This window comes from Buteo buteo, chromosome 18, assembly GCF_964188355.1.
Source record: "Buteo buteo chromosome 18, bButBut1.hap1.1, whole genome shotgun sequence".
NCBI lineage: Eukaryota > Metazoa > Chordata > Aves > Accipitriformes > Accipitridae > Buteo > Buteo buteo.
The window spans coordinates 10,262,359-10,285,978 of NC_134188.1; the positions used below are offsets into that span (position 1 = coordinate 10,262,359).

Here is a 23,620-nt window from a genome sequence, read left to right on the forward strand (position 1 = left end):
GGAACTCAAGGCTGCGCACAAAGCAGGGAGAAACTAAAATTTAAGGGTTTAGAGTAACTTTGACTCACTTAGCTGCAAGAAAGATGAGACCTGCACTGCCTGCGCACGGGGCCAGCTACAGTCAGGCCTCCACGTGTCTTGGGGGTCGAAGCCTGTGGCGGGGCGGGGGCCAAAGTGGCCTTGCAGGGACCCGCACCCGGGCACCAGGCTGGGGCTGCTGCCGGGAAGCCCCGCAGGTTGCCTCAGCTGGAGAGCAGGGACACGAACCTCGCGTTGAGCGCTCCTGGAGCAGCCGTGGGCTGCTCTTCCGCTCCGACCTGCACCCAGCGGGTGCAAGGGAACCTGCGGAGCGGAGCTGCGGCTCGCTAAGCGGAACGAATGCGAGAGGCATCCCAGGGCAGGCGGCTGAGCTCCGTCCCCCGCCCCAGGACGAGCCGTGCCCCTCCTGGGGGCGGCCCCTCGGCGGGCACAAAGCTCGGCTCGGCCCGCCCGCCGCCAGTGGAGCTGTGTTCTCCCGGCCCGCTGCTGCCGCTCCTCCGTCCCGCGGGCGTTGCCCGCCGCCTCCGCAGTTTCCTCCCTTCCTCTGTCTCGGCGGGCGCAGGGCCGGGGCATGGAGGCGGCCGATGCCGGCGCGCCGCCGCCCGGTGCTGCTGCTGCGGCGGCGGCCGCTGCTCCCGCGTCTGAGCCGCCGCCCGGGGCCGCCGCCGCCCCTCCGCGCCGGCTGCTGGCGCTGCTCGGGGCCAAGCTCTGCACCTGGTGAGTCCGCGGCCACGGCCCCCCCTCCCCGCCCCGGCCTCTACGTGGAGCCGGGCAGCGCCGGCCTGCCTGCTCCCGCGGCCGGGGGGGGGGGGCCGTGCCGCGGGCCGGGGTCGCCGTCGCCCCCCCCTCCGCCACCCCGGGCGGCGGGAGGTAGGGAAGGAAGGGGGAGACAGTCTTTGTGTCCTCGGCCGATAAGGCGGTGAGGATGCCGTGGCTTATCTGTGCCGCCGGGAGAAGCCGGGTGATGCCCTGCCCGGAGCCAGCGCCGCCGTGGGGCACCGGCCGCGGAGGACGCCCGGGTGCGGGCACGGGGTCGCCGCTGGGAGCGGGGCGTGGGGCTGAGCACGGCTTTGGACCTTCGGGCGAGCCTTTACAGGCCGTCGCCCTGGCGGAGGTGAGGCCGGCGGGGTGCGGGCGGCAGGCGGCGGAGTTTTGGCTTCCGCTGGTGGAGGGCTGCGGGGAGAGGGTGTTCTGATAGCCGGGCTGCTGTGGAAGCACAGCCGGGCTGCAGTCCGTAACTGCTGTTGTGCGAGAGTGTGAAGTCACTCCAGCTAAGTGTAGAATTAGCGAGTGAAGTATTTGATTTTGTTAAACTGAGAGTGTGATCTCACATATGCACACACTTGATTTTTTTAGTAATTCTGGCTTAATATTTTCCTGTTTTCCTATTTTTTCCTCTATTTTTATCTATTTCCTATCTTTCTGTACTTCTGTCTGTTCTGTACTCTTTTATCAACATTGTCATGAGGAACAGGTCATGGGGGGCAGAGAAGATAACAGAACAAAATAGCTGAGATGAGGTGTGGAGTCCGGAATGACCAATATCCCCTTTCCCTCCTTCCTCGAATCAGCTTAGGACAGAGACCCGTTCAAGTATATAACTTAAAATGCGAGCACTGGTTACGCATGGAAAACTTGAGGAAAAAAAATCTGCCAAGTTGTGCAGGCATCGCATGCGTCCCAAAGCTGGTACTTGCGAAGCACTGCCTTTTGTGAGAGCAGAACTACCTCCTTTGACTTCCAGTCTGCAAGAGCTACTGTTCCTTCACAGCTTTGGTTTCCATCTGAGGAAAAAAAAATAAAATTCCTGTTTAAAAGGCTTTTTGGGGGCTCCAGGTTTGGTCTCTAATAACTATTGCATCAGATATCCTTGGCTGACAAACAGGAGGTGCTGGCTCTCCTGCCAGCCTCGCGCTCATAAGCTGGAGTCTGGTGACTGGACTGTGTGGAGGTGTGTGCTGGCCAAGCAGAGTCTTATTCCAGAGACCAAAGCCTGCCTTTCTCTTGGTTATAAGTTTTTATCTTTTCATTCCTCCTGCCTGTCAGGAATGCCCAAAAAGACAAGATGGGAACTTGTTGAACTGTTCAGTAACCTCACTTGTGCTAGTAGTTTTGCCAAAATGTTGCCAGAGGGCTATACTAAGTGAATCTGTTGGTGGTACTTGAAAGAAAATAAAGAGCTCTCACTGACTTTAGCAGTGTTGTCTGAGATACTGAATTGCTGGGGTTTTTTTTCTTTTTTTTTTTTTTCCCCAGGTGGCTAGAGGCTCAGCCACTTCAGTTTTGTTAGAGGCCTTTCTGAATCATTGGAAGGTTTAATACTTGTATGTAATAAGCTAGATTTTTTTTTGGGGGGGGGGGGGTGAAAGCAGTAGAAGGTATGCTTTCTGATTCTTGAAACAAAACAAGTCTTTTCTGTTTCTTACCTTTTACAAATTAGATTGAACTCAGTTTCAAAGCAGAAGATTGAAACACTAACTTATAAAAATGTTAGTTCTTAAAAATATTGGTTTCCTGTCCTGAGCTATCTGCTAATCATGTTGGAATATGGCTTCAGTCTGAAGCTGCATTTTCCTTTAACTACTTGCATGAAAATGTGAGATTATTCAAATGAAATGGTCTCTTCTTCCCCCCACCCCCCATTCAGGAAGGATTAATTAGTTAAAGCTGAAGTGCAAGTAAATTCTTTGTGAAGAGTGTTGCCAGGCTTTGCCTGTTAGTGTTTAACTGGTGGCACAAACAGATTTAATTTTTGAAAAGCTATATTTATTTTCATTTTAAAAATCACATTAAAATTATAGGATTTATTAAACTAATAGCCAATAAAATTGTTAACTGTGGGCTTATTAGACTTTCTTTGACATATAGAGACTCTGATTGTATTTTAATATCTAGGAGTATTTTTCTTTGGCTCCATGCGAAATGCAGAAGAAAGCCAGCCTGACTTTCTCATGTTGTCAAGAGCCGCACGTTGTTCAGCATTAGCTTTAGACCAATTTGTGGCAAACTTTCATGTTCTAAAAAATCCCCAAATGACTCCTAGTTTTGCTTATAGCCAGAGATAAAGCTAGCTAAGATATGGCGGCTGAAGGGTGAGGAGGAGTAATTTCTTGGCAGCCAACCACCAAGCAGTAAAAAACAACAAAAAAACCCCTAAACTGTAGAACTAAAAGGCCATTTCAGACCAGTTACCTTATGTCATCTGAGAGTCCAAAGTGATTTACTCCTTACCAATGCATTAAAAAAAAAAAGCAGACAGAATCAAGTTCTGGCACAGAAAAGTTAATATATTTCAAAAAATGATGATAAATTATTAATAAGGAAATTATTGTCATCGATACTCCTGTCAGTACCAGAATGAAAGGAAACTTATGTCTTCGAAGTATTTTTCTTATAAGAAATTGTCTTGCAAAATGAAACCAATAGGATTTAAAGTTTGCTCTCAAGTTTTACAGAGGGTCAAATACTCTTTTTAAAATTTGCTATGGGACTTTAGTGGGCACTGAAATAATAAGGCTCCTGAGCCCATATTTAATGAGGGTCATCTTACTTTGTTCAAACTGCTGTCTTGCTGCCTTGAGCCTAGTGCATTGCACTGGGAACACGGCGTCACCTTCGCAATTTGAAGAAATTCATTTTGACACCTTGGCAAATGGTGTGAGGGGAAACCATTGCTGCTTCCTGCTGAGGCTTGCACCTGGTGTTGGGGGGTGTGGGGTGTGTGTGTGTCAAGGCAAAAGGGTGTTATTTTACACACAGCTGAGAAAGTTGCTAGAAATGTAGTGTTTTGGGTTTCACAGAAGACATTTTTTGAAGGCAGCCTTCCACTGTCAGTGAACAATGTCTTTATGTGGCTGTTTTGATCTTAACGTTTTGAATCTCTTCAGGGAAGAAGAAAATCACTGAATTAAAATAGAGAAAAATAAGGAATGAGGCAGGATGAAGCCTGCTTGCCTTATCAGATGCCTTTGGTACTGTAGAAGTAAATGCTGCAGGACTGCTGAGACATACATTAACTAAATAGCAATGGTTGCTGGTGCAATAACCACTAAGCAAACAGTTCTGTAGATTCTGAACCTGCATCTCTTCCCATATGCAAAAATGCAAGGAGATAATTCCCTAGGTACTTTAAACTGGAGAAAGTTAGTTATTAAAAAAGCTGAGGATTTGCTTAGTGGAGTTATTCCACTGCAAGAGGGCAATTGGGTCTTTCTTGTTTTTAATAAACGATGGTTGAAGCTGATCAATTGTTAGCAAATTTGAATGGCAGTAGATTTTCCCTCTTTTACCCTCTTGCTGGAACACGGTGACTATCCAGTTTGCCAAAATACTGGGCACGTAGAGTCCAGGCCTCCCCTATACAGAGGGTGCTGTAGTTCAGGAGAAGCAAAGCTACCCCTTGCATACCATGTCCTGGAGGAAAATGTTTAAAACCTTCCCCCCACAGAAGTCCATGTTAAACAAGCCAGATGCTTGTGGAGTAGTATTTATTGCCTGTGCTTCTGCCCGTCTGTGGCACCCACCACCTAGGAGATGGGTGAAGGGGAGTCTGCATCCAGGAGAGCAGGGCTTCCGCTGACCAAGGCAGCTTTAACCTCTCCTGGTAACGTATTGACGAGTGCAATTCATTTTGTGGACTCCGCAGGCTTCACAGCTTTGCTCCTGTAAAATTGCAGCAGTTCTGCCCAGTCACACCTCTGCTCAGGTATGATCCCCACTTCCACACCCTCGTCCCAGCTAGTCCAAGCACAGGGTAAGTTTAGTCCAAGTCCTTTAGCAAGCTAAAGGCTTGCTCTGTGCCTCCTGCACTGAGGGTAAAGAAGAAATATTTTCTGCTAGTTTGGAGCAAGAAACTCTTTATTTGAATAATAAAATGTATATACGTATTTTTTTAAATCCCTGGAACCACGTTTTTCATGTGTTGTCAAGGAAGAAATAATGTGGTAAACATTTCAATGGATCTTCTGTGGTCTTGCCTCCTGCAAAGGAGCCAGAATTCACAGGGCAGGCAAAGGGTGAGCTGGAACCATCGTTCATGCTTGTTTGAGGGAGGAGGTAGACTCATCCCTGAAATTTTAGCTAATGTATGTTAAATCTTCTTAACAGCACCTGATTAAATTAATTCTTTAGATGAATGTAAAAAGACATTTCTGCATCAGTCAGAATAATCAGCCAGAACTTGTCATGGTCATTGCTGATTTGTTCACCAAATAGTGCAATCAAATCTTCCAGAATAAATAAAAGCTCAATATAATAGAAGTGAGGTAGCTTCAAAGTTTGTTGGGTTTTTTTCTTTGTTTTTTTTTTTGCATACAAATATATAAAAAATACATGTATGTGTTTATATATTATGTATGTATTTATGCAAGACATGCATGTATTTTACAGCACCATTTATAGTTAATGCTGTGCTATAAAGTAGCCATGATAAATGTCTAGCTGAAATACAGTCTCTGTCACTTACTTCAGCATTCAAAACGCTAGAAATCAGAATGTTCATTCTTTCATGCACCAGAGTGAGTTATTCACACGAGGCTGGATAGGGCCTTACAAGATTGTCACATGATATATGAATACTTAAAGTGTGGATATGCACCATTGCTGTGATTGGCAAGACAAGCTGTAGCAATATGTGGGGCATGAATCTCTTAGAAGTGCAGCATGGCTGGACTTCACAGAGATCTGCTGTCTCAGCAAAATGGACTTGGAGAGAAAAATGTGCCTAGCAGTATTTTTAAAGTCAGAAGAGCTTTGGTGTCAGGCTGAATTGAAAATGAGATTCATGCAGCTGAATTAGAATCTGTGCAAAGGAGATGTCTCCCTTCCAAAAGGAGAGATGGACTGTATGATTGTAGTTGGCTTTAGCACCCCTGAACACACCTTTCTCATTGCCTGACAGCTGGATTGCACAGCATAGCTAGGTGAGCTTGTATTTACTACATTGAAGTCAGCCACGTTGGGAAAACAACCAGTGTTACTGTCACATGGTGTGCATGGCATGTGCATGCCCTGCCAGAAATCGTCAGGAAGAGATGTGGGCACGGGGCAGGTCCAGAATCCTAATGGGGTTGTTTCTTCTCTTGCTTGATTACTTTGAGTAGGAACAAATTAATCAGTTGTGCAGACAGTTAAATTCTCATCATTAGTCTTCAGAGTAAACAACTTAGACATGAACTTTGCAGACCTCTACAGACGGCACAGCACTGAGCCCTTCTCACTGCATATTGTGAGTATGCAGGCAGAGACTGGGGTGGTACAAATCTGCATAGCTCCACTGGCAGGGAAAACAGCAAGCCAAAAGATACGCAGCAATCTATGTGTACCCCTGTTTGTCTAGGAGCCTCTGGAATGGTTCACGTTCTATTAAGGGAAGAATTGCTACTAAAAGAGCATGAGCTTCCCCACCCGCCCTGCCCAGCTGTGGATTGGACTTAAAAGGAGTTGTAAATGCTAACATGATCTTTGGCCAAAATGTGTTTTTAACTCCATCCTCAATTACAGCAGAGTATGATGGAATATAGCAGGAAAAAAATCCACAATAGGTATTAATTATAACAATTCATATTTTAAGAAAGCATTTTTTTATAATGAGAACAATCAATCTCTGGAACAACCTCCCCAGGGATGCGGTGGAGTTTCCATTGGTGGAGGTTTTAGAGATGTGACTGGACAGGATGCTAGGTAATCTCATCCAGGCTCCCTTTCCCATGAAAGGTTGGACCAGATGATCTTTTGAGGTCCTTCCAACCCGGGCTGTTTGTATTTCCTCAGCACTGCTCAGCTTAGGGTCTCAGCTCACTTTCAAAGACTCAGCTCCCAGAACGGCCTGAAGGCAGTCATGCCTTATCTCCACATTGCAGATTTCTGTTGACCAAAGTCAACATGGGATTCAGTGGAGGATGAAGGATTTAACTCAGGCCATGTGTAACAAAACCTCTCTTGATGAGAATAGATCCTGCCATTGGTTTGAGCCTGCCCAGGTGAGCTGCTTGAAGATCCTTGCAAATTATTCCATCACTGGCTGTTTGAACTGGCCTCACTTCTTATATGGCTGTCATGAGCTTAGGCTAGATCTGTGTAGACAAAACCCTGCTTACCAGTAAATCAGAACAACATTGATAGGGAGTAGAAAAAGAATAGTGTCAATCTAAAAAATGGCATTTTCCCTGAACAACTAGCAAATATTTTTTTAAAACCTTGAAAGTTTAATTCTAAGCTTACTGTGTTCTCTTTTATATTCACAGGCATATTCTGAAAACAATAATTCTGGGCCAGATGCTCTCCTTGTTTATCTGTGGGACTGCTGTTACAAGCCAGTATCTAGCAGAACAATACCAAGTGAATACTCCAATGTTTCAAAGTTTTATCAACTATTCTTTGCTGCTTCTAGTTTATACAACAATGCTGGCATTTAGGACTGGTATGTGAAATATGGGATGGGAGATTTTGGTTCATAATTTTTTTTTTTTCTTGTCTACATTTCCCTTTCAGATTTTGAAACTAAAGAACTCAATACTCATCCTAGTTTTTTAAAGTTCCTGCTGAAATTCCTGCTTTGTAATAACACATGGAAATGAATTTCGCAGGTTAAATATGCATTTAATTTGATTACATTTCATATCTGTTTAAAATTATGTGCTGTTTGGTTTCAAGTCCTATGTTATATTAGGGAAAATAGGCTTTGTTGTAACACGCTTCTTTACCAGAGGCCATTTAGTAGTTGTCCTATTCTTATTAATTTACTCTTTAAACAACTCTGGTCTTGTGGTTTTTTTCCCTTATGTGGAAGAATTTCTGTGCCTTTCACCATTTGCATTGTCTCCTCTCAGACTGCATTTTGCTGCTATTGTAACTTTCTTGAGCAGGGGCAACTGAAATTTAACATCTCAGTATTATTTATGCTTCTAAAAAGCATACAACAACATTCTATGCAACTTTTGGTTGGAAAGAAACACATATTGATTGCTGCTTTCTTCTAAACAGGCAGTGACAGTCTTTGGCAGATTTTGAAACAGAGGTGGTGGAAGTATATTTTTTTGGGACTGGCTGATGTTGAAGCCAATTACATGATTGTAAAAGCCTACCAATACACGACCCTCACAAGTGTGCAGGTAAGAACCAGTCTCTCTTTTTGAACTGTTGCTTTCATTGCAGTTTTGGACCAGTTTCTAAAATGAGATCGATAGGACAGACATGGAAGCTATTTAAGCCTGAAAAAACTTTCCGATATTTATTTTCTTCCTGCAGTACAGGGAAGAGCATCCTGCCTCATGAATAACATTTCCAGGAAGCAGAGAAAATTGGCTGGTATTACCCAGTGCCAGCTCTTGAGTTGAACTCTAATTATTTTGATAGAAAGCACTTCTACGAGTTTGCTGACAGCCACTCAGGGTTTTTCTCCTGACGCGAAGATTTACGACCAGGTAACACTCACACAGCACAGGTTCTTGCTGATGAGAGCAAGGTAGATCTCTTGCCTAGTCCTAGAAGCTGTGGGAGGCATTGCGAGGTGTAACCCCACATGTGAGGACATACTGATAGTTAGCTGGTGTTGCTGACCATGCAGTGAGGGACCAGCCCTTTGGCTTTTGGATGTGGCGCTTCAGTTCAGGCCCCTCTCTGGAAGAGATGGAAGGGAGGTCAGCGTGCCAGGCTCCTGAAGTGACAGTAGACGTCCTGTGCAACGTCAGTGCTTGGTGCTGCGTCGTTGCACTAGGATAAATCTTGGGTTCTGAAATAGCTCTACGAGCAGGAGGGCTAGGGCTGGGGTTTCTTTGTCACCCTACACAGACATAAGCGGCTGGAAGGTTGGTACCTTCTTCCTGCTTCCAGCTGTATGCTCCTGAGCTTGCACGGCCAAATCCCATGAGCAAACTGGCTCAGGGCACTGAGTAAAGTCGGAGTAAACCTTGCCTTTTGCTGGACTGTTGGCAAGCAGTGTCAGGCCCAAGTTAGCTCGCTGTGTGGCTCCACAGCTGCTGCTGGAACAAGGGGGGACACGATGCAGAAGCAAGGAGGGAGTGTATCTGGGGCCGTGCCAGCCTGTGCCTGCTCTTACTGGATCTGTGGCTGGGGTCATGGCCCCAATTACCTGAATAGAAAAATAACGTGCTGTACAAAATTGGCTGTTAGTTGGAAAGGAGCGTTTAGGAGTCAAACTAACCAGGGTTAATATTTAAAAGAATTACCTGTAAAGCAATAAACTCCTGTGGTCTGGGCTCCCTTTAGAGAACTGCAGTAACTTTTCTTTGCACTACTAAAGACTAGTAACATGTGTCTGTTGGATTATTATTGTTACATTTCACTTCATACTTATGTGTTATGACTCATTGGGCCATTAATTTCCTTACAAATAATGCCTAAGAAATCAAAGCTTTAAGAGACATTTCAGTCTCAGGATCATGTTAAGCTGATAACTGAGACACTGTTTGATCATATACTTTACAGCTGAAAAAGCCAGGACTTTAATCCAAGTTCTCAGAAGTAGTAAAGCTATTCCCATGATTTCTTTCATAGAAATTAAGAAATAGATAGAGTAGGTTGTCCTTTCCGGTTGCCAAACTCAAGCATTTGCTGAACTTTTTTTCTGTGTGGTAACCTTCAGACTGATGCTGCTTTGTGTCAGTTCAGTAATTGTGAATTTGTTGTAACTGCCTGTTGTTGTAAGGTTTCTTGCACATTCTCTGAAGTCACCAGTTTCTCACCACTGTCAGAAATGAGATACAGGACAAAGAAAAAAGCCTGTGATTTGCTCTAGTGCAAGGCATTTGCTGTCTGTCAGTAGCAAGCAGTTCTGCAGCTACATCAGAACCTGTGGTTCAGAGCACCCAGCCTGATGGCTTGTCTGCAGTACTGGCTGTGAGTGGATGCCCAGGGAGCATAAAAGCAACGCAGGAGTATATGGCACCTTCCTGAATACTGGGTAATCACTGTTAAAATGCTGGCTGGCTGGAACTTCAGCTCAGCCCTATGGAACTTTTCTTCAAAGATAAGTGTTCTCAGCTCAGTAGGGAACTTCCATGTATTTTCTCACTCATGAACACAAGAACAGAACTGATTTTCCTTTACTTATCAAATACCAGCTTTGCACGGAAAGGGTTGGGAGATTTTTAAGGAGATAACATTGGGATGGCAGCTCTCATTTCTCTGTAAACAAAGAAAAAGACTTTGGTTCACAACTGAACTCCTTCTGTTTGGCTGTGGCTGAGGCAATGCCATGGAGACTTCTTGCTGCTGGTGTCCTTCTGTCTTGTGGCAGGACTTGACTGTGCTGTTGTTTGACCACATATGTCATGGCAAAAAAAAAAAAAAAAAAAGGCAGCATAGCTGTGGTTTCATGTTGTTAACATGCTAGTGGGCACAATTAGCATTTGCTCTGTAGATAATTTAAGTGGAGGCATTTTATAGGCGGCTATTGACAGAATAGCAGCTGATGGAAGAGTGTTAACCTCAACAGGAGAAAATGCAGGATGAGCCCCTGGGGCTCAGCTGGAGGTTGCCCTAAGGGAGCCTTGCAGGATAGCGAGCAGGATGAGCTGTTGAGCTTTCTTACTCAGAAAGCTGTGTGGAGCTGGCAATTATAAGCAAACCAATGACCTCCAATAGTCTATGATAATTTATTAACCATATATTAATTAATAATTTACTCACCCTGCCTTTAAAACCTCCTATAAACAGTGTGGCCAAAGCCTGGCTTGAGTCAAAACATTTGTAAATCAAATCACCAGGTTGGGGTTTTTTTTGTTTGTTTTTTTTTTCCTTGTAAAATACAGGCTAGAATTGAATAAGATGAGAGTTTGCTGAGGCTCTACTGGCAGTAGTAATCAGCACTGCAGTACTGCTGTGAATGTCATAAAACTTGAATAAATACACTTTATTCTTTTAAATGGTTCCATTGATACAATTCTTTGCAGTATTACATCTGCTTTGCACCTCTTTGATCTTGATCCCATACAGAAGAGAGCATTTTCCACCAAAGAGCTCTGTAACATAGTAGATGAAGGGAAGCCAAGATCCAGGAGTTGGAAATCAGATTTCTTCTGACTGTAGTTGAGTATAATTGTCCCCTGCAACAGATTACCAGAGCATGTTCTTCATCATTTGGTGCCTGTGTGTCCTGGCTGCAAGTCCTCTAACCAGGATGCTGGAGCTGTACAGTATGTTATTGGTCTGGATGAAGCAATTCCCCACCTGGCGTTCCTGAAAGAGCTTCTGGCTCATTATGTACTACTCCCTTTACATCCTAATTAAGAAATTTTTTTTTAAAGGGTTTTTCTTCCACTCTTTCTGTTTGGGTTGAAAAACTGCTTGGAGGTTGGAAAGCTATGTGGTAACATCTCAGTTAATGGGGAAGTGAAAGCTTACTTATTAGTAGAAGAGATGTCTACTACTAGGGAGGTATATATTTTGCTTTCTAATGTTTGCAGTATTTCTTGTTGTTTGATACTAATCAAAACAGTCAAATTTGGAGGAAATGTTAGAAGGTTTTTCTTGAGGTAAGAATAGAGAAGAAAGAAAAGGTAAGATAGAGAAAAAGGCCTATGACTAGATAGGAACTCACAGCATGATATTTTTCAGTAGAGCAAAGTTGTATTGGAATATGTGGTATCACTTATTAGGACTTGTGTGGTTGCAATGTCTCATAATACAGTACATACAAGTGCTTTTGAGCTTTACAGACTGGACAAACAGGAGGCAATCCAAGGAGCAAAGACAAATAGATGGATTTAATCTGTAATAACTTCCCTTCATGTTATGCTTGTAAGACTTTAATATATGCAGTTATGAACAAATAAAACCAGACGTATCATAAAAGTCTTACAAGTTTGGTTAAAACCCTTGGGGACAATGGCTGAACTAACGGAAGCCAGCACAGAAGACGACTGCAGCGGTGCACTTAAGCAGGCAGAGGTTGGCAATGAACATTAAGGACTAAGGGCTTTTGTCTTGATTGTAATGATTATGGCCCAGTCCTATTGACGTGGACCTAACAATTTGTAGGGACTTCAAGAGGCCAAGATTTAAGGGCTGACATTTGAGAATAATTTGTGAGCAGTCTTTGGAAGGCTGACTGTATGTTCTGCTGTAGACCATTCCCTTACACAGTTTCATGGCACTCTACCAAGGCAGGTCAGAAAATACACCCTTTTTTCCTCCAGACAAATTCAGAAATAAAGTATGTTTTGTTCAATTAAATATTAAACCAATTATGATTAGCTCAATGTTCTTGGTATTATTTGATTATTCTATAACATTATGCCTATCTTATGCTGTGGCATATTTTTCTGTATTAAGTACACAGTTCACTCTTGATATTTTCTGTAATAAAGGAGAATGGGTGGAAGATGGGCGAGTCTAGCAGCAAGGCAGAGAGACGTAGGATTTTAGGAACATACACAGAGGGGATAATAAAGGAAAGAAGTCAGTGTCACTGCTTGTTATGGAGTGCAGGCATCCTTGAACCCAGCTGTTCAGTCTGCTCAGGGCAGTGTCTGCAAACACATCTGAAGTGCTTTGAAACTCTAGCTGCCTTGTGTGTCCTGCTGTGGGGGCATGGGTGAATTAGAGTGGGTTACCTACTTCTGATCAGTCGAGAGTCAGCTCTATCAGAGTAATGAAAAAGCACTGGTGGCTTGTATGTGCTTTTGTGGGAAGCTGGAAGATTGGGAAGGTGACTTCAGGAAAGCTGTTCTTCCCTTCCTGTCTTCCTTCTACCGATTTTGCACATGGCTTCCAGCACATGTACCAAAAATCAAAACCAAAACTGCAAGGTCAGATTCTTGTCCTAATCACTTCAATGTAAAATCAGATTACTTGTATCCTTCAATAGTTCCAGGTTTTTATTTTGTGTACACGGAGCCCTAAATTCTAGAGATTTGAGGAGTGAAAAGACAAGCTAGACGAAACCTGCTGGGGAGAAAAGGAATCATCGGTGAACCACCTCCTTGCATTGGTGTCATGGGGAGCAACACGATTTCAGAGTGACATCCTAGCATTCATTTGTAAAGCTGCAAAGATTGATTAGGTCTATCATTAGAAGAGTTTCTGGATCAGTGCTTTCCTATCAGGAGATAGTGGACCCCCACCCCAGTTCCTCCTTCACTTGCAAAATGCTTTTAATGGTAAAATGTGGGTCTGACCCCCTTTTTAAATGAATCTGCTGGGGTTGCTTTGTGGCTTTCAATAACATCTGACAGTGATGGAAAGTAAGATCCTGTACATTCGCTTTCAGGATAGTGCAATCCAGATTTGGGGTGGGTTTCTAATGCAAACCATTTCTCTGTACACACAGCTGCTGGACTGTTTCGGGATTCCTGTGCTGATGGCTTTGTCGTGGTTCATTCTCCGTGCAAGATACAGGCTGATCCATTTTCTTGCTGTTGCCGTCTGTTTGCTGGGTGTAGGAACAATGGTGGGTGCAGACATTTTGGCAGGGAGGCAGGACAGTGAAGGTAAGGAGTCTTTTATTGTGGGGGGGAAGAGCGGAGAGATGGTTCCCATGGTGGGCTAACTTGTAAAGGAGGAAGAGGAGCAAATGCAGGGGGAGTGGATGTAGTTTTATTTTAAAAGAGAAGAGGAGAAGACATGCTGCTATTTGTATTTCTTGTCCAAGAAGATAGTGGCTGAGGAGATGCTGATTTTGTAGGGAGCTGTCAAATTTCTTTGCTTGTAGGTTTGGATTATTTCTTCCACCTTAAAAGAGAAAACACTAAAGCTTAAATTAAGCTTAAATTTTGCTGCTGTTTATCAGACCTGATGAAAGCCCTCCTTCTTGAAAGCTTGTTCGCTTTTACTAATTATGTGAGATGGCCTAATAAAAGGTATTGCCTCTCCCTGCAAACCTTGTCTTGCGTACATGATATCAGCCTGCTGGCAGCCAGACTTCTCTGATTTGCAGTTTTCTATAAGCACAAGTAGCAAATAAAAAGTTACTCAGCAGCAGCTGACTTCTCTGACTTATCTTTGGCAGACCCAACAGAAATGCTCCACATATCCCCAAGGCCCACAGGTCACAGCCTGGAAAGCAGGGCCTTACTACGGGAGAGCAAGAGGAGACATGAGCAGGATGCTGGGATTTCTGGGACCTCTGGGAGAGAGGCTGGGCTCTGGGGACCAGGATCCAGCTGGGTGCAGATAAGGGCAGGTCTCGTCTTCTCTATGGCAGATACCTAAATCAACCTGTATCATAGCGATCTTACTTTGAGTAAGAATTTTGAATTTTCAGACCCAGGGGTATGCAGCAAGGTAAATTTCAGGGCATTGCCTTCATCAGGCAGCCTAGGGACAAGCCTGTTTGGTGTTATTTTGGGGCCTTGCTGTAGGTAAGACAAGACAAACTGAGGTTTAGCTTTAATGTTGTGTGGTACAAGTATCTCAGTCCTGAGAGAGAAAAACCTTTCCCCAAGGCTTTAAGACAGTTGTGCTTTATTTGCTGACCTGCGTGTCCTTACTACGGCTTACCCTCATATTTTAGACATATTTTTTTACTGATTGCCAACTGGCTCGGAATGAAATTTTAAATCAATTCAAGGATTTAAACAACAGCGATCCTCTTGCTATTTAGCTGATGCATAATGGCATTTACTTGACGAGTGATTGTATTGGAGGGAGTCCCATTTGCACAGTATAAATAAATTGTAGCAGGATACATGGTACCACCCGTCTGCAGTGCCCACTTAAGACCTGTTGTAAACCTGAAGCTGAGTCCAGGTCCTGCTGAAATCAATAGTCTGATTTTAGCAAGACTTGAATCAGGCCTTACTGCAAAAGCAGGGGCAATATTCAGAAAGGCGGAGAGCTTCTCTAGCTGAGAGTTTTCTCAGGTCCCTGCAGTGCCTAAGGTCAGCAGAAGTAGAATTAGACCAGGCTATACAGCACTGGCTTGGTCAGGATGGGATTTAAATGCCAGGTTTAGCTCATTCCAGGGTGAGGTGAGCAGGTAGCAGAGTCCGTGCTCAGACACCAAGCCACTTGTCTGTACACGCAGGAGATGTTTCCTTTCCCCTTACCCTGGAAGGCGCTAGGAAGGTAGACATGTTAGAGATAAATTTGCTTGTCTTTTTAAGGAAAGTTAAAAAGTGTTTGCAGCATTACCCTTATTGTGGATTAATATTTCTGTACAGGTAGTGACGTGGTGATTGGAGATGTCTTAGTGCTTCTTGGTGCTTCTTTGTATGCCATTTCTAATGTGAGTGAGGAGTACATTGTGAAAAATCTGAGCAGAGTGGAGTTTCTAGGAATGGTGGGCTTGTTTGGGACTATTATCAGCGGTCTACAGCTGTAAGGATCTAATATTTATTTTAAAACTAATTAAGAATTTCTACAGATGATTGCTTGTCTACCATGAAATGATGTTGTTGTTATTAAATTAATTCTGTGTTACATCTGCATTTGGCCTATATGGGAGTCCCTCCACTTGAATTTTATTTTTGTTGCTGATCAGCATTGTTTTATATCCTTTGTTTGTACTACTCTTATTACAGCAGTTCTAAAGCGAAATCCTGCATTGAACACATATGATACTTGGCTGTATTTTTGATTTTGTTGATCTTCACAAGGACACTCAGTATACTGAGGACTGTTCACAAGAATGTATTTCTTAATGGGTTTTCTCTGTGGAAAAGTTTAGGAGATAATTGTTAGCAGGAGGTCTTCCATATTAAACTTCAGTTTAAAATGAAGCCATGTATACTCTTATAAATAACCACATTAGAGTAAGAGACGATGTGCACTTAAGTCTGTCTAATCAATTTTATGTCCCTCATTTCTCATCATTACAGTTAATAATTTCCTTAAATGGTATATCAGGTAAAACTAATGAAAAAGGATGAAAAAGCCTGAGAAGTAGCAGAAGAATTAAATAAAAGTGCTCCTGACTGTCAGGCACTTTAATTTTGAAATTTTTTTTCATGCTTGTTAGATGTTGGAGTTAGTGTCATTCAATAAAATTTCAAACAAAAAATTAAGGGATTATAAATAGAAATATTTCCTAAATCTTTTGATAATTATTTTTCTATTTGAATATGATTTTTTTTTCTTTTTTACTGTATTATATCTTTTCTCTAACTCTAGAGCCATTGTGGAACATAGGGAGATAATGAGAATTCAGTGGAACTGGAAAATTGGTATGTGTATGACAAAATGATGTGCATTTTTACAGAACACTGGAAAATAATAATAATTTAGGCTTTGAATGCTGGGGTTTTCATTTTCTTTCTCTGGATATCTGGAAGCAGCATTCATATCATATTGTCACAAATTTATTTTCTGCAAACTTTGCAGCTCAGCAAAGAGATAAGATTTGCAGGATTGAACGTTAAAACCTTTGAGCTCAGTTGTTTTTTTTTTTTTACATATAACATGAAATAATTTTTCAAAATAAATTGAAATAAGTAAAAATTAATCCTGTTTAGTTACAGATGTGTTTGGTGTTGGAACATCTCAAGAATATTTTTCTGTTGTCCTTCCTAAATAAAATACTGGAAAAATGGATTTTGTAACACATTTTGACCTCAACAGAACTGTGTGTTATTAAGAAATGTGGCTCTAAATTTCTTCAGTGAGCTCTTAGGTTAAACTAGGAAAGAATAACAACTTTCTTGTATAGATGCAGTAATTTTTGCAATACAGAGTAGTCTCGGAAAAGAAGTATTTCCTCCATGTTTTTCTTAAATTTACACTCCCATATCTTTTAGGACACCTTATCCTAAAAGTTAAAAATGCATATTTTTAAAGCATCTGAAGAATATTGGTGTTCTTTAAAGTCATTATTCCATGACTTAGGAGTAAATTGTCATCTTGTTTTACAGCATTACTGTTCACAGCCTTTGCCCTGTGTATGTTTGGGCTGTATAGCTTCATGCCAGTAGTGATTAAAGTTACCAGCGCAACCTCAGTCAACCTGGGTATTCTGACTGCGGATCTCTACAGTCTGTTCTTTGGGCTTTTCCTCTTTTTCTATAAGGTACGTACCTTCATTCTTTCACTATAATTTCAGTTACGTTTTTACTCCAAAATTGTCAGTAAAGCGTAATGTTCTTAAAAGCCTCTGAACAGTCGTTTGCACTTGTACTTTTCTGCAGCTTGTATCGTTCATTGTTGGCAGATGTCAGTCAGGAGGAGTCATGCTTAGTTAATTACGTAGCATTGCACCATTAGGCAGATAGCAATTTTCAAACGATTTCACGCTTGATGGAATACGTTATGAGTTAATGTTAAGAGATAGTAAATAATTTGCCGAGGTGTTCAGATGGTAGAGTTCTTGCCGTGAGCCCTATGTGGAACTGTATATTAGATCTGGTTCATCTCTCCAAGTGTCCAAAGAGAAGGTTTGAATCTCCCTGTCCTGAAAGGCATTTGGTGTCTGAGAGAGGAGCAGTTTGGCTTGATTTCCAGAAATTAATATTTTCTTTTAGAAATTTAATCTGTTCATTACCAACATCTTGGGATAAGAATCAAACTCAGTGCTACTGCTAAGGTGAGACTAAAGGAACTGAAAAAAAAAAAAGCACATAAATGTATTATTATTCTGTGCTCTCCAAAAGGCAGTTACTTTTATTAAGCTGTAAAATATTTTTGGTAGTGTCTATTCAAGCTAAATTACAGTGCTAAAAAGATTTCATTCCACCCTATGCTTTTCATCCAGAATCATTCGTGGGAACCTAGTTCGCTATAGCAATTGGAGTAATTGAGTCAGTCGCTTGGTGACTGGAAGGGCTTAGTGAGGAGATTGTGAACTTTGCTTAAGAACTTAATTCATATTATTCCATGTGGTTGCTTTCTCTTCAGCATTATGAAGAGCCAGAAGCTTTTAGGTCAGATTTGTTTCTGAAAAGGAAGGCCAATTTATTTTACAGCACGGAGGTCTGGTAATGGTAAGGTCTGACAGCAGCTAGATTTTTCCTTTTAAAGAGTCTCTTAGCTCAGCTTTCCTTCCTGTTTTGGGTTCCAAAATTTGCTCCAAGCTAGAAAGCTTCCATTAAAAATGAATGTAGGAAGTGAACCATACTTACATCCTAACAATTAAAAAAATCCTTTCTAAGTCACTTTCAAACATGTATTTTGGGACCCAGGTAAATTAACTGAAGAAGTGATTATAAATTTATATTCATAATAGTAAAGAGGAAGAAGTAAGCAAGAGCTTTGGAAGGGATATAATAAACTTTTATTCTTCAGGATTTTTAGCTTATTTTGGGGAGAGGTTTTTCTGAGAGCAGATCATCCCTTAATTACTAACTGTGGGATATTCTGGTAGCAAAAAGGAAAAATTAATAAGAAAAGATGTTGGGGTGGTATTATGAGAGAATTTCAGATATTTATTAAAATAGGAACTTGCATCTATGGTTAGAAACAATGAAGTAGCAAATAGGGTAGCAATAATAATGCCGCATCTTTTGTAATCAGAGGATCTGAGATAGCTTAGGAATCAAGAAGTAAGAGTGCCTGATTTTGACACAGCTTCTAACATAATACTTGGCAGTAGATAATCTTATTAGCAAGTTAACCATATAGTTTCTTTACCTATGGGGCAAAGAAGCCAGGCAGGACATTTCCTGGATTAAAAAGCCTCCTGGACACAGGAATCTACAAACAAAAATGCAAGGAATCACTCTCTATTCCCCATTACCAGATAATATTTCACAGCAAGCCACTGAAGGTTTGGCTGGGCTGCAGAGTGGAGACTGCCATGGAGAGCTCTGAATTGCTGTGCTCTGAGCCTGCTCTGAAACAGGAACAGCACAAACATACAGCAGCTACAGCAGGGACCGGGCCCAGGAATTTATAAGGTTTTGACTTGTGCACGGTGTTTTGCTAATGCACTCAACTTTTCAGCCCCAACCATGTCTGTTTAAGGTGAAATGTGAATTTTGCATACCTGTTTTGATGAGCTCTTTTTTTTTTCTTTCTCTCCATAATGAATCTTTGCTGTGGTTGTTCCTAATGAGCTCGTTATATAGATACCTGTGATCCCTCAAAAGATATTAAAAAAGGTCTCCAAATGCTTTTGTTGTATAAGCTCCTATGGAGGGAAGTATACTGCAAATACAGACACTAGGTGGAGTTACAGTGCTCCAGTAACATTTAAAGTAGTCTTTAGGCTTGATAGTGAGGATGAGGATATAAGCTGCACAGGTACAACTGAAATCAGTGTCTAAAGCAATGAAGTTGCTGCAATATTTGAAATGAAAAAAAAGGGAAAGGAAAAAAACCCCAGGAAGAGACCACTGAGCCCTCCCAAAAATGAAGTAAGGGGAAAAAAACAAAAGAGAGAGAAAGGCCTGTTGGAGCAGCATGGTTAAGGTTCACCTGTGTCAATAGCTGCAAACACATAGGCAGGCCTTGAATCACAGCTACACTGCAACAGCTTTGGCATCCTGGTTCGGTGACTGTGTATCCACTCACGGAGGAATTAATTCTGAGCAGCGTTAGAGACATCTACTGCCTTGTACACACTGCGAGAGGGGGTCTGGCAGTTACTGTGACTACCCAGTCTCGCACATCCTTGCATATGAGCACATGTTCGCTCATGGCCTTAGGTTGTGCTCCAGGGAAGTTGTGCCAGTGCCTTGGTACAGACCCAAGCTCTGCCCATTTGATGGGAGTGGGTCAGTCGGGGTAGGACCACGGGCACTGCTGCCACCTCCATCAGGACACCTTCAGAGCCTGGTGCTTCCTCCTGTGCAGAGTGAACGCTTGAGTCCAAGCTCCTCCAGGCAGACAGCCTGCAAGGTGAGGAGGGAGGGCATGTATCGCAAGGCCACTGTGTTTCAGTCTGCTTTTCCTTTTGCAAGGTGCTGTCCAAGGGTTTCCAAGCCAAGTGACTGCCAGCTAGGAATTGCAGTGCCTTAATTGTAGATGCCTCAGTCTTTTTTGGATCAGCGTACACCATCCAGGTCCTACCATTCGTTTCATCCAGCTCTGCTGCTTGATAAACTAGAACATATTTTTCAGCGACATCTAAGGAAGCTTGGGAGGTTAGGGAGTATTGACAGTGGGATGTAGGATGTCCTATGTCCTTCATCCTACTGTTTAATCAGTGTGGTTTGGCAAAGGCAGTGCGGAGGATTTTAACAAATCTGCTGAAAAAGTGTTCCTGGCTGTGGATAACTTGAACACTTTGTATTATTGAATCTGGCATTATGAAGTAAGCATTTATTTTTCTGTCAAGGTGGATGAATCTCGGCAATTGTTGGACTTTTAACAGGCAAGTGAATGATAGTGAATCAAATTCCTGATGTACCTCAGCAGTTCATACTCTTACCTCACACCTCTCTTAACAGAGCACAAATGCTGATCGTGTAAAAGGAGCCCCAGTCTCCCTCTCTTCAAGGACTTGCTGGGTGTAGAGAGCAAACTGGTTTTGGTCCAGTAATAACATTTATCTAGCCTTGCAGATGGTTAAGAGAGCTGTGCAGAGAACCAGCTGCTCTGGTGACTTGCAGTAGGACGGAGAGATTCATCTCTTGCCAGGACCTGAAATATTTGGCTGTGCTGAAACAAAATTCTCTTAGGGGTACAGTGTTTCAGCATTCACATGTGTAAACAGCTATCCTTCAGTACCACCATGTTTAAAGCCATTTGTTCTCTCTGTTAAGATTCTTGTATGTAGACCTAAGGAAATTACAGAGTTGAGGATGAGGTGCAGAGAAAACCAGCCAGCAGCCTGAGTCTATCAGTGAATGGAGCTGTTGAATTTTGATTTTCAGACCTGAATACAGATTGTGGTGATAATCCTCATTAAAATAATTTAAAAAGGAAGGGTGGCTTTCACATTCTTAAAACAAGGCAGCATTGACTGTTTTTAAATCAGATAAGACTTGATGCATCTCTTTCTTTCCTCTGCCAGTTTTCAGGTCTTTACATCCTGTCCTTCGTTATCATCATGGTGGGCTTCATCTTGTATTGCTCCACTCCAACTCGGACAGCAGAACCCACTGCCTTGCCACAGCCCGGCAGCACTGGCTTGGACAATGCTGCACTAAAGCTCGAGGAGAATGACAGTGAAACTCCAGCCATAACTGTACAGTTCACAAGAGGAGAAGCTGTGGTGGTCAGCACTGATTAAAGAAATGGCAACGTTTCAACATAGAACTTTTTTTTATTTTACTGCCAAATTTCCCTCAAATATTAATCTGGAGAATTGTTCTACTGCCAAGGCATATGTCATGCTGCGCTGGTTTTAATGCACTGGATAGACTTTTTAAGGCCAGATCCTCAATCAGTAAAACTGTATTGATTTACCCTTGCAGAAAATCTGGCCCTTAGAAGAAGACAGAGTAGTATTTATGTGGAGTCTCTGGAAAGTGAGAGACACTTCTTTTTAAATGCTTAATTAACTTAACAGCAAATACCTGGCGGGGGGAAACTAAGCCAAAGCAAGCTCCCAGGTCACTAAGTGGAGCAAATATGTTTTATATTGCATTAAGGACCTAAATCTGCAAGATGCTGTCTGAGGGCTTCATGGTTCCCACACTTAAGTGCTGAGTACCCTCAAACAGGATCATGCAAAAGCCAGTCAGCTTCTCATGGGATCTAGTTCTGCAAGCCATATTACATACATACACCTTCCACTTGCTGATGGACTTACTCCTCCACTGGAGGATTTGCTTCTTACATTGCACTTAAATGTTCATCTCTTCATATTGCTGCACTCCGTGTTGCAGCTGGGGCTGCTACAAGTATTTTATTTTGAATTTTGTTGGTAAGGGAAGTTTGAATATGTGTTTTTATAATCCCTTCTTTTTCTCTGTCAGTGGCCTGTTGTTTGGTGCATTCCCACTAGGTGGAGGAGACAGAGTGAGGCCCTTGCTTGGTTCAGTAAGACCTGGATGTTTTTTCTACATCAGACAGCTAAAGGGTTTGAAGTGAAGCTCACTTCTCAGTGAATTTCTGTCTGAAATGGGACACATTTCTGCATAAAGAGTTGAATACAATTGGCATTTCATAAAAAATTGAAGCATCTTAGCCAATCCTTATGGCAACAATAATGACATAATCTCCAAAGGGTTAAGTGCTTTCAGTAGATTCATTGGCAGTTTTCCTCCCCCTCTTCCTATTTACAGTAAATGATTAAAAAAATACAAGGCTGCGGTTTTAACATCAGTAAAACCATACTGGGATTTTATTTTATTTGTACAAGCCTTCATAGCTCAGGTGTATGAAGCAACAAAATAATAAAGTTTTCAGCAGCTGAAGAGCTGGCTCTTGGTTTGTTTATTTTTTTAAGCTAGAATTTCTCTATTGCTCAAAATTATATTAATTAATTTTACTGACCAAATGATTCTTTTAATGGCTGAGCTTTGCCATAAGAAGTAAATAAGACATTTTCTGAAGATATTGGTGATCAAATGACACGACTGGTTTTGTATACTTCTGGTACAGTTTATTCAAGCAAAATAATTCAGCAAAAATCTAACCTGACTTTATTTAGCGATAGCAAAACAAACGTTCAGCAGATACTGCAGCAACAAACATTGCCTTTTCACTGAGTAGTTCATGCACGGAAGGGTGAAGAGGTGCTGCTGTTTTATGCAGAGTTATTTGGGCCCAGTTGTCCTCTGTTTTACCACTGGGGTAAGATTCAGGTCACAGATTAAGACACCTAAACTGGTGCATCTGTAGACATCTGTACATCTAAAGCTGAACGAACAAGCAGCTGGAGACCAGGTGGGGTAAGGAAGTCTGATGGCAGTAGATGCTTAAGAGGAGCCACCTGGGGATGAAGTTGTAGTTCTCCATGCCAAATCTGAGTGGCCTACAACCTGGAGCTAAGTCCCACCGTTAGCTGTGTGAATAGTTAACTGTGTGTGGTAAGGAAGCAAACAGCAAGCAAACGTATAGGTCTATAGGTGAATGTTCCAGAACTCTTCACCTATTGGTGCATGATGGGATTCAGCTCCTAAATGTAGCTAGCTACGTGTTTTACGCAAAAAAGTCACTGAGGTCCTGTCTAAAGTGCCTCTCTGGGGGGCATGATTCAGTTGCCTCAGTGTCAGCTGAGACACCCTGTGGAGTCTGTGGCATCTCTAAGGGCTGGCAGATAGGACCCAGGATCTAGAGGAGACGTGTGACCTGGAGCAGATTGTGGAAGCCAGATGAGGTGCCCTAGGATCTCTGAAATGGCACTGCAGCCTGTGGTTGAGACACTCAACACTTTCTTGATGACCACGTGGGGCCATATGTGATTACTTTAGATGCTTAACCTTTACACAGCTAAAATTGGATGAGATGAATCCCAGATGAAGCTTATGGCCCAGCCTGCAGTATGTTCTTTCTGTGGTCGCTGGGTGGCATTTCAGCACCTCTGTGGTCATTGCTACAACAGCTAGCTGTGTGTGTCCAGTGGTTGAGAGCACTCTTTGGTGTGCCTGCATGTCCCATATGCAGTGCAGCATGAAAATTGGTCTCATTTTATGCACCTCAGGAAAAATAGTAGGGCCCTTTGCACAGATGGCAACTGTGAATCGCTGTGCAATAAAGAGAAAGCACAAGGCAGCAGCTGGAGTTACAACAGAAGCACAATGGAAAGTGTGGTCAGTCATAGGCTGGTATCAGTGGGTAAAAGCTTTACCTTGGCAAGTGG

General features: G+C 42.5%; 1 protein-coding gene across 2 annotated transcripts; it reads left to right on the forward strand.

Moving 5' to 3' along the window:
• The first annotated feature begins 530 nt into the window (after positions 1-530).
• On the forward strand, positions 531-22,222 carry SLC35F2 (solute carrier family 35 member F2). 2 transcript variants are annotated; one of them, XM_075049996.1, is made up of 8 exons: positions 531-756; positions 7,284-7,459; positions 8,023-8,150; positions 13,331-13,490; positions 15,162-15,318; positions 16,111-16,163; positions 16,848-17,002; positions 20,885-22,222. In XM_075049996.1, exons 1-8 carry the CDS (start codon positions 611-613, stop codon positions 21,101-21,103), a joined length of 1,194 nt encoding a protein of 397 aa, XP_074906097.1. In that variant the 5' UTR covers positions 531-610; the 3' UTR covers positions 21,104-22,222. The 2 variants fall into 2 exon arrangements, with proteins under 2 accessions (XP_074906097.1, XP_074906098.1); XM_075049997.1 differs by lacking the exons at positions 15,162-15,318; positions 16,111-16,163.
• Positions 22,223-23,620: the final 1,398 nt, after the last annotated feature.

Coding starts and splice junctions, on each gene's coding strand:
- SLC35F2 (XM_075049996.1), top strand. CDS start 611: ATGGAGGCGGCCGATGCCGGCGCGCCGCCGCCCGGTGCTGCTGCTGCG. Junction 13,491..15,161: donor AGGGAGGCAGGACAGTGAAG/GTAAGGAGTCTT, acceptor ATTTCTGTACAG/GTAGTGACGTGGTGATTGGA. Junction 16,164..16,847: donor TCAGTGGAACTGGAAAATTG/GTATGTGTATGA, acceptor CTTGTTTTACAG/CATTACTGTTCACAGCCTTT.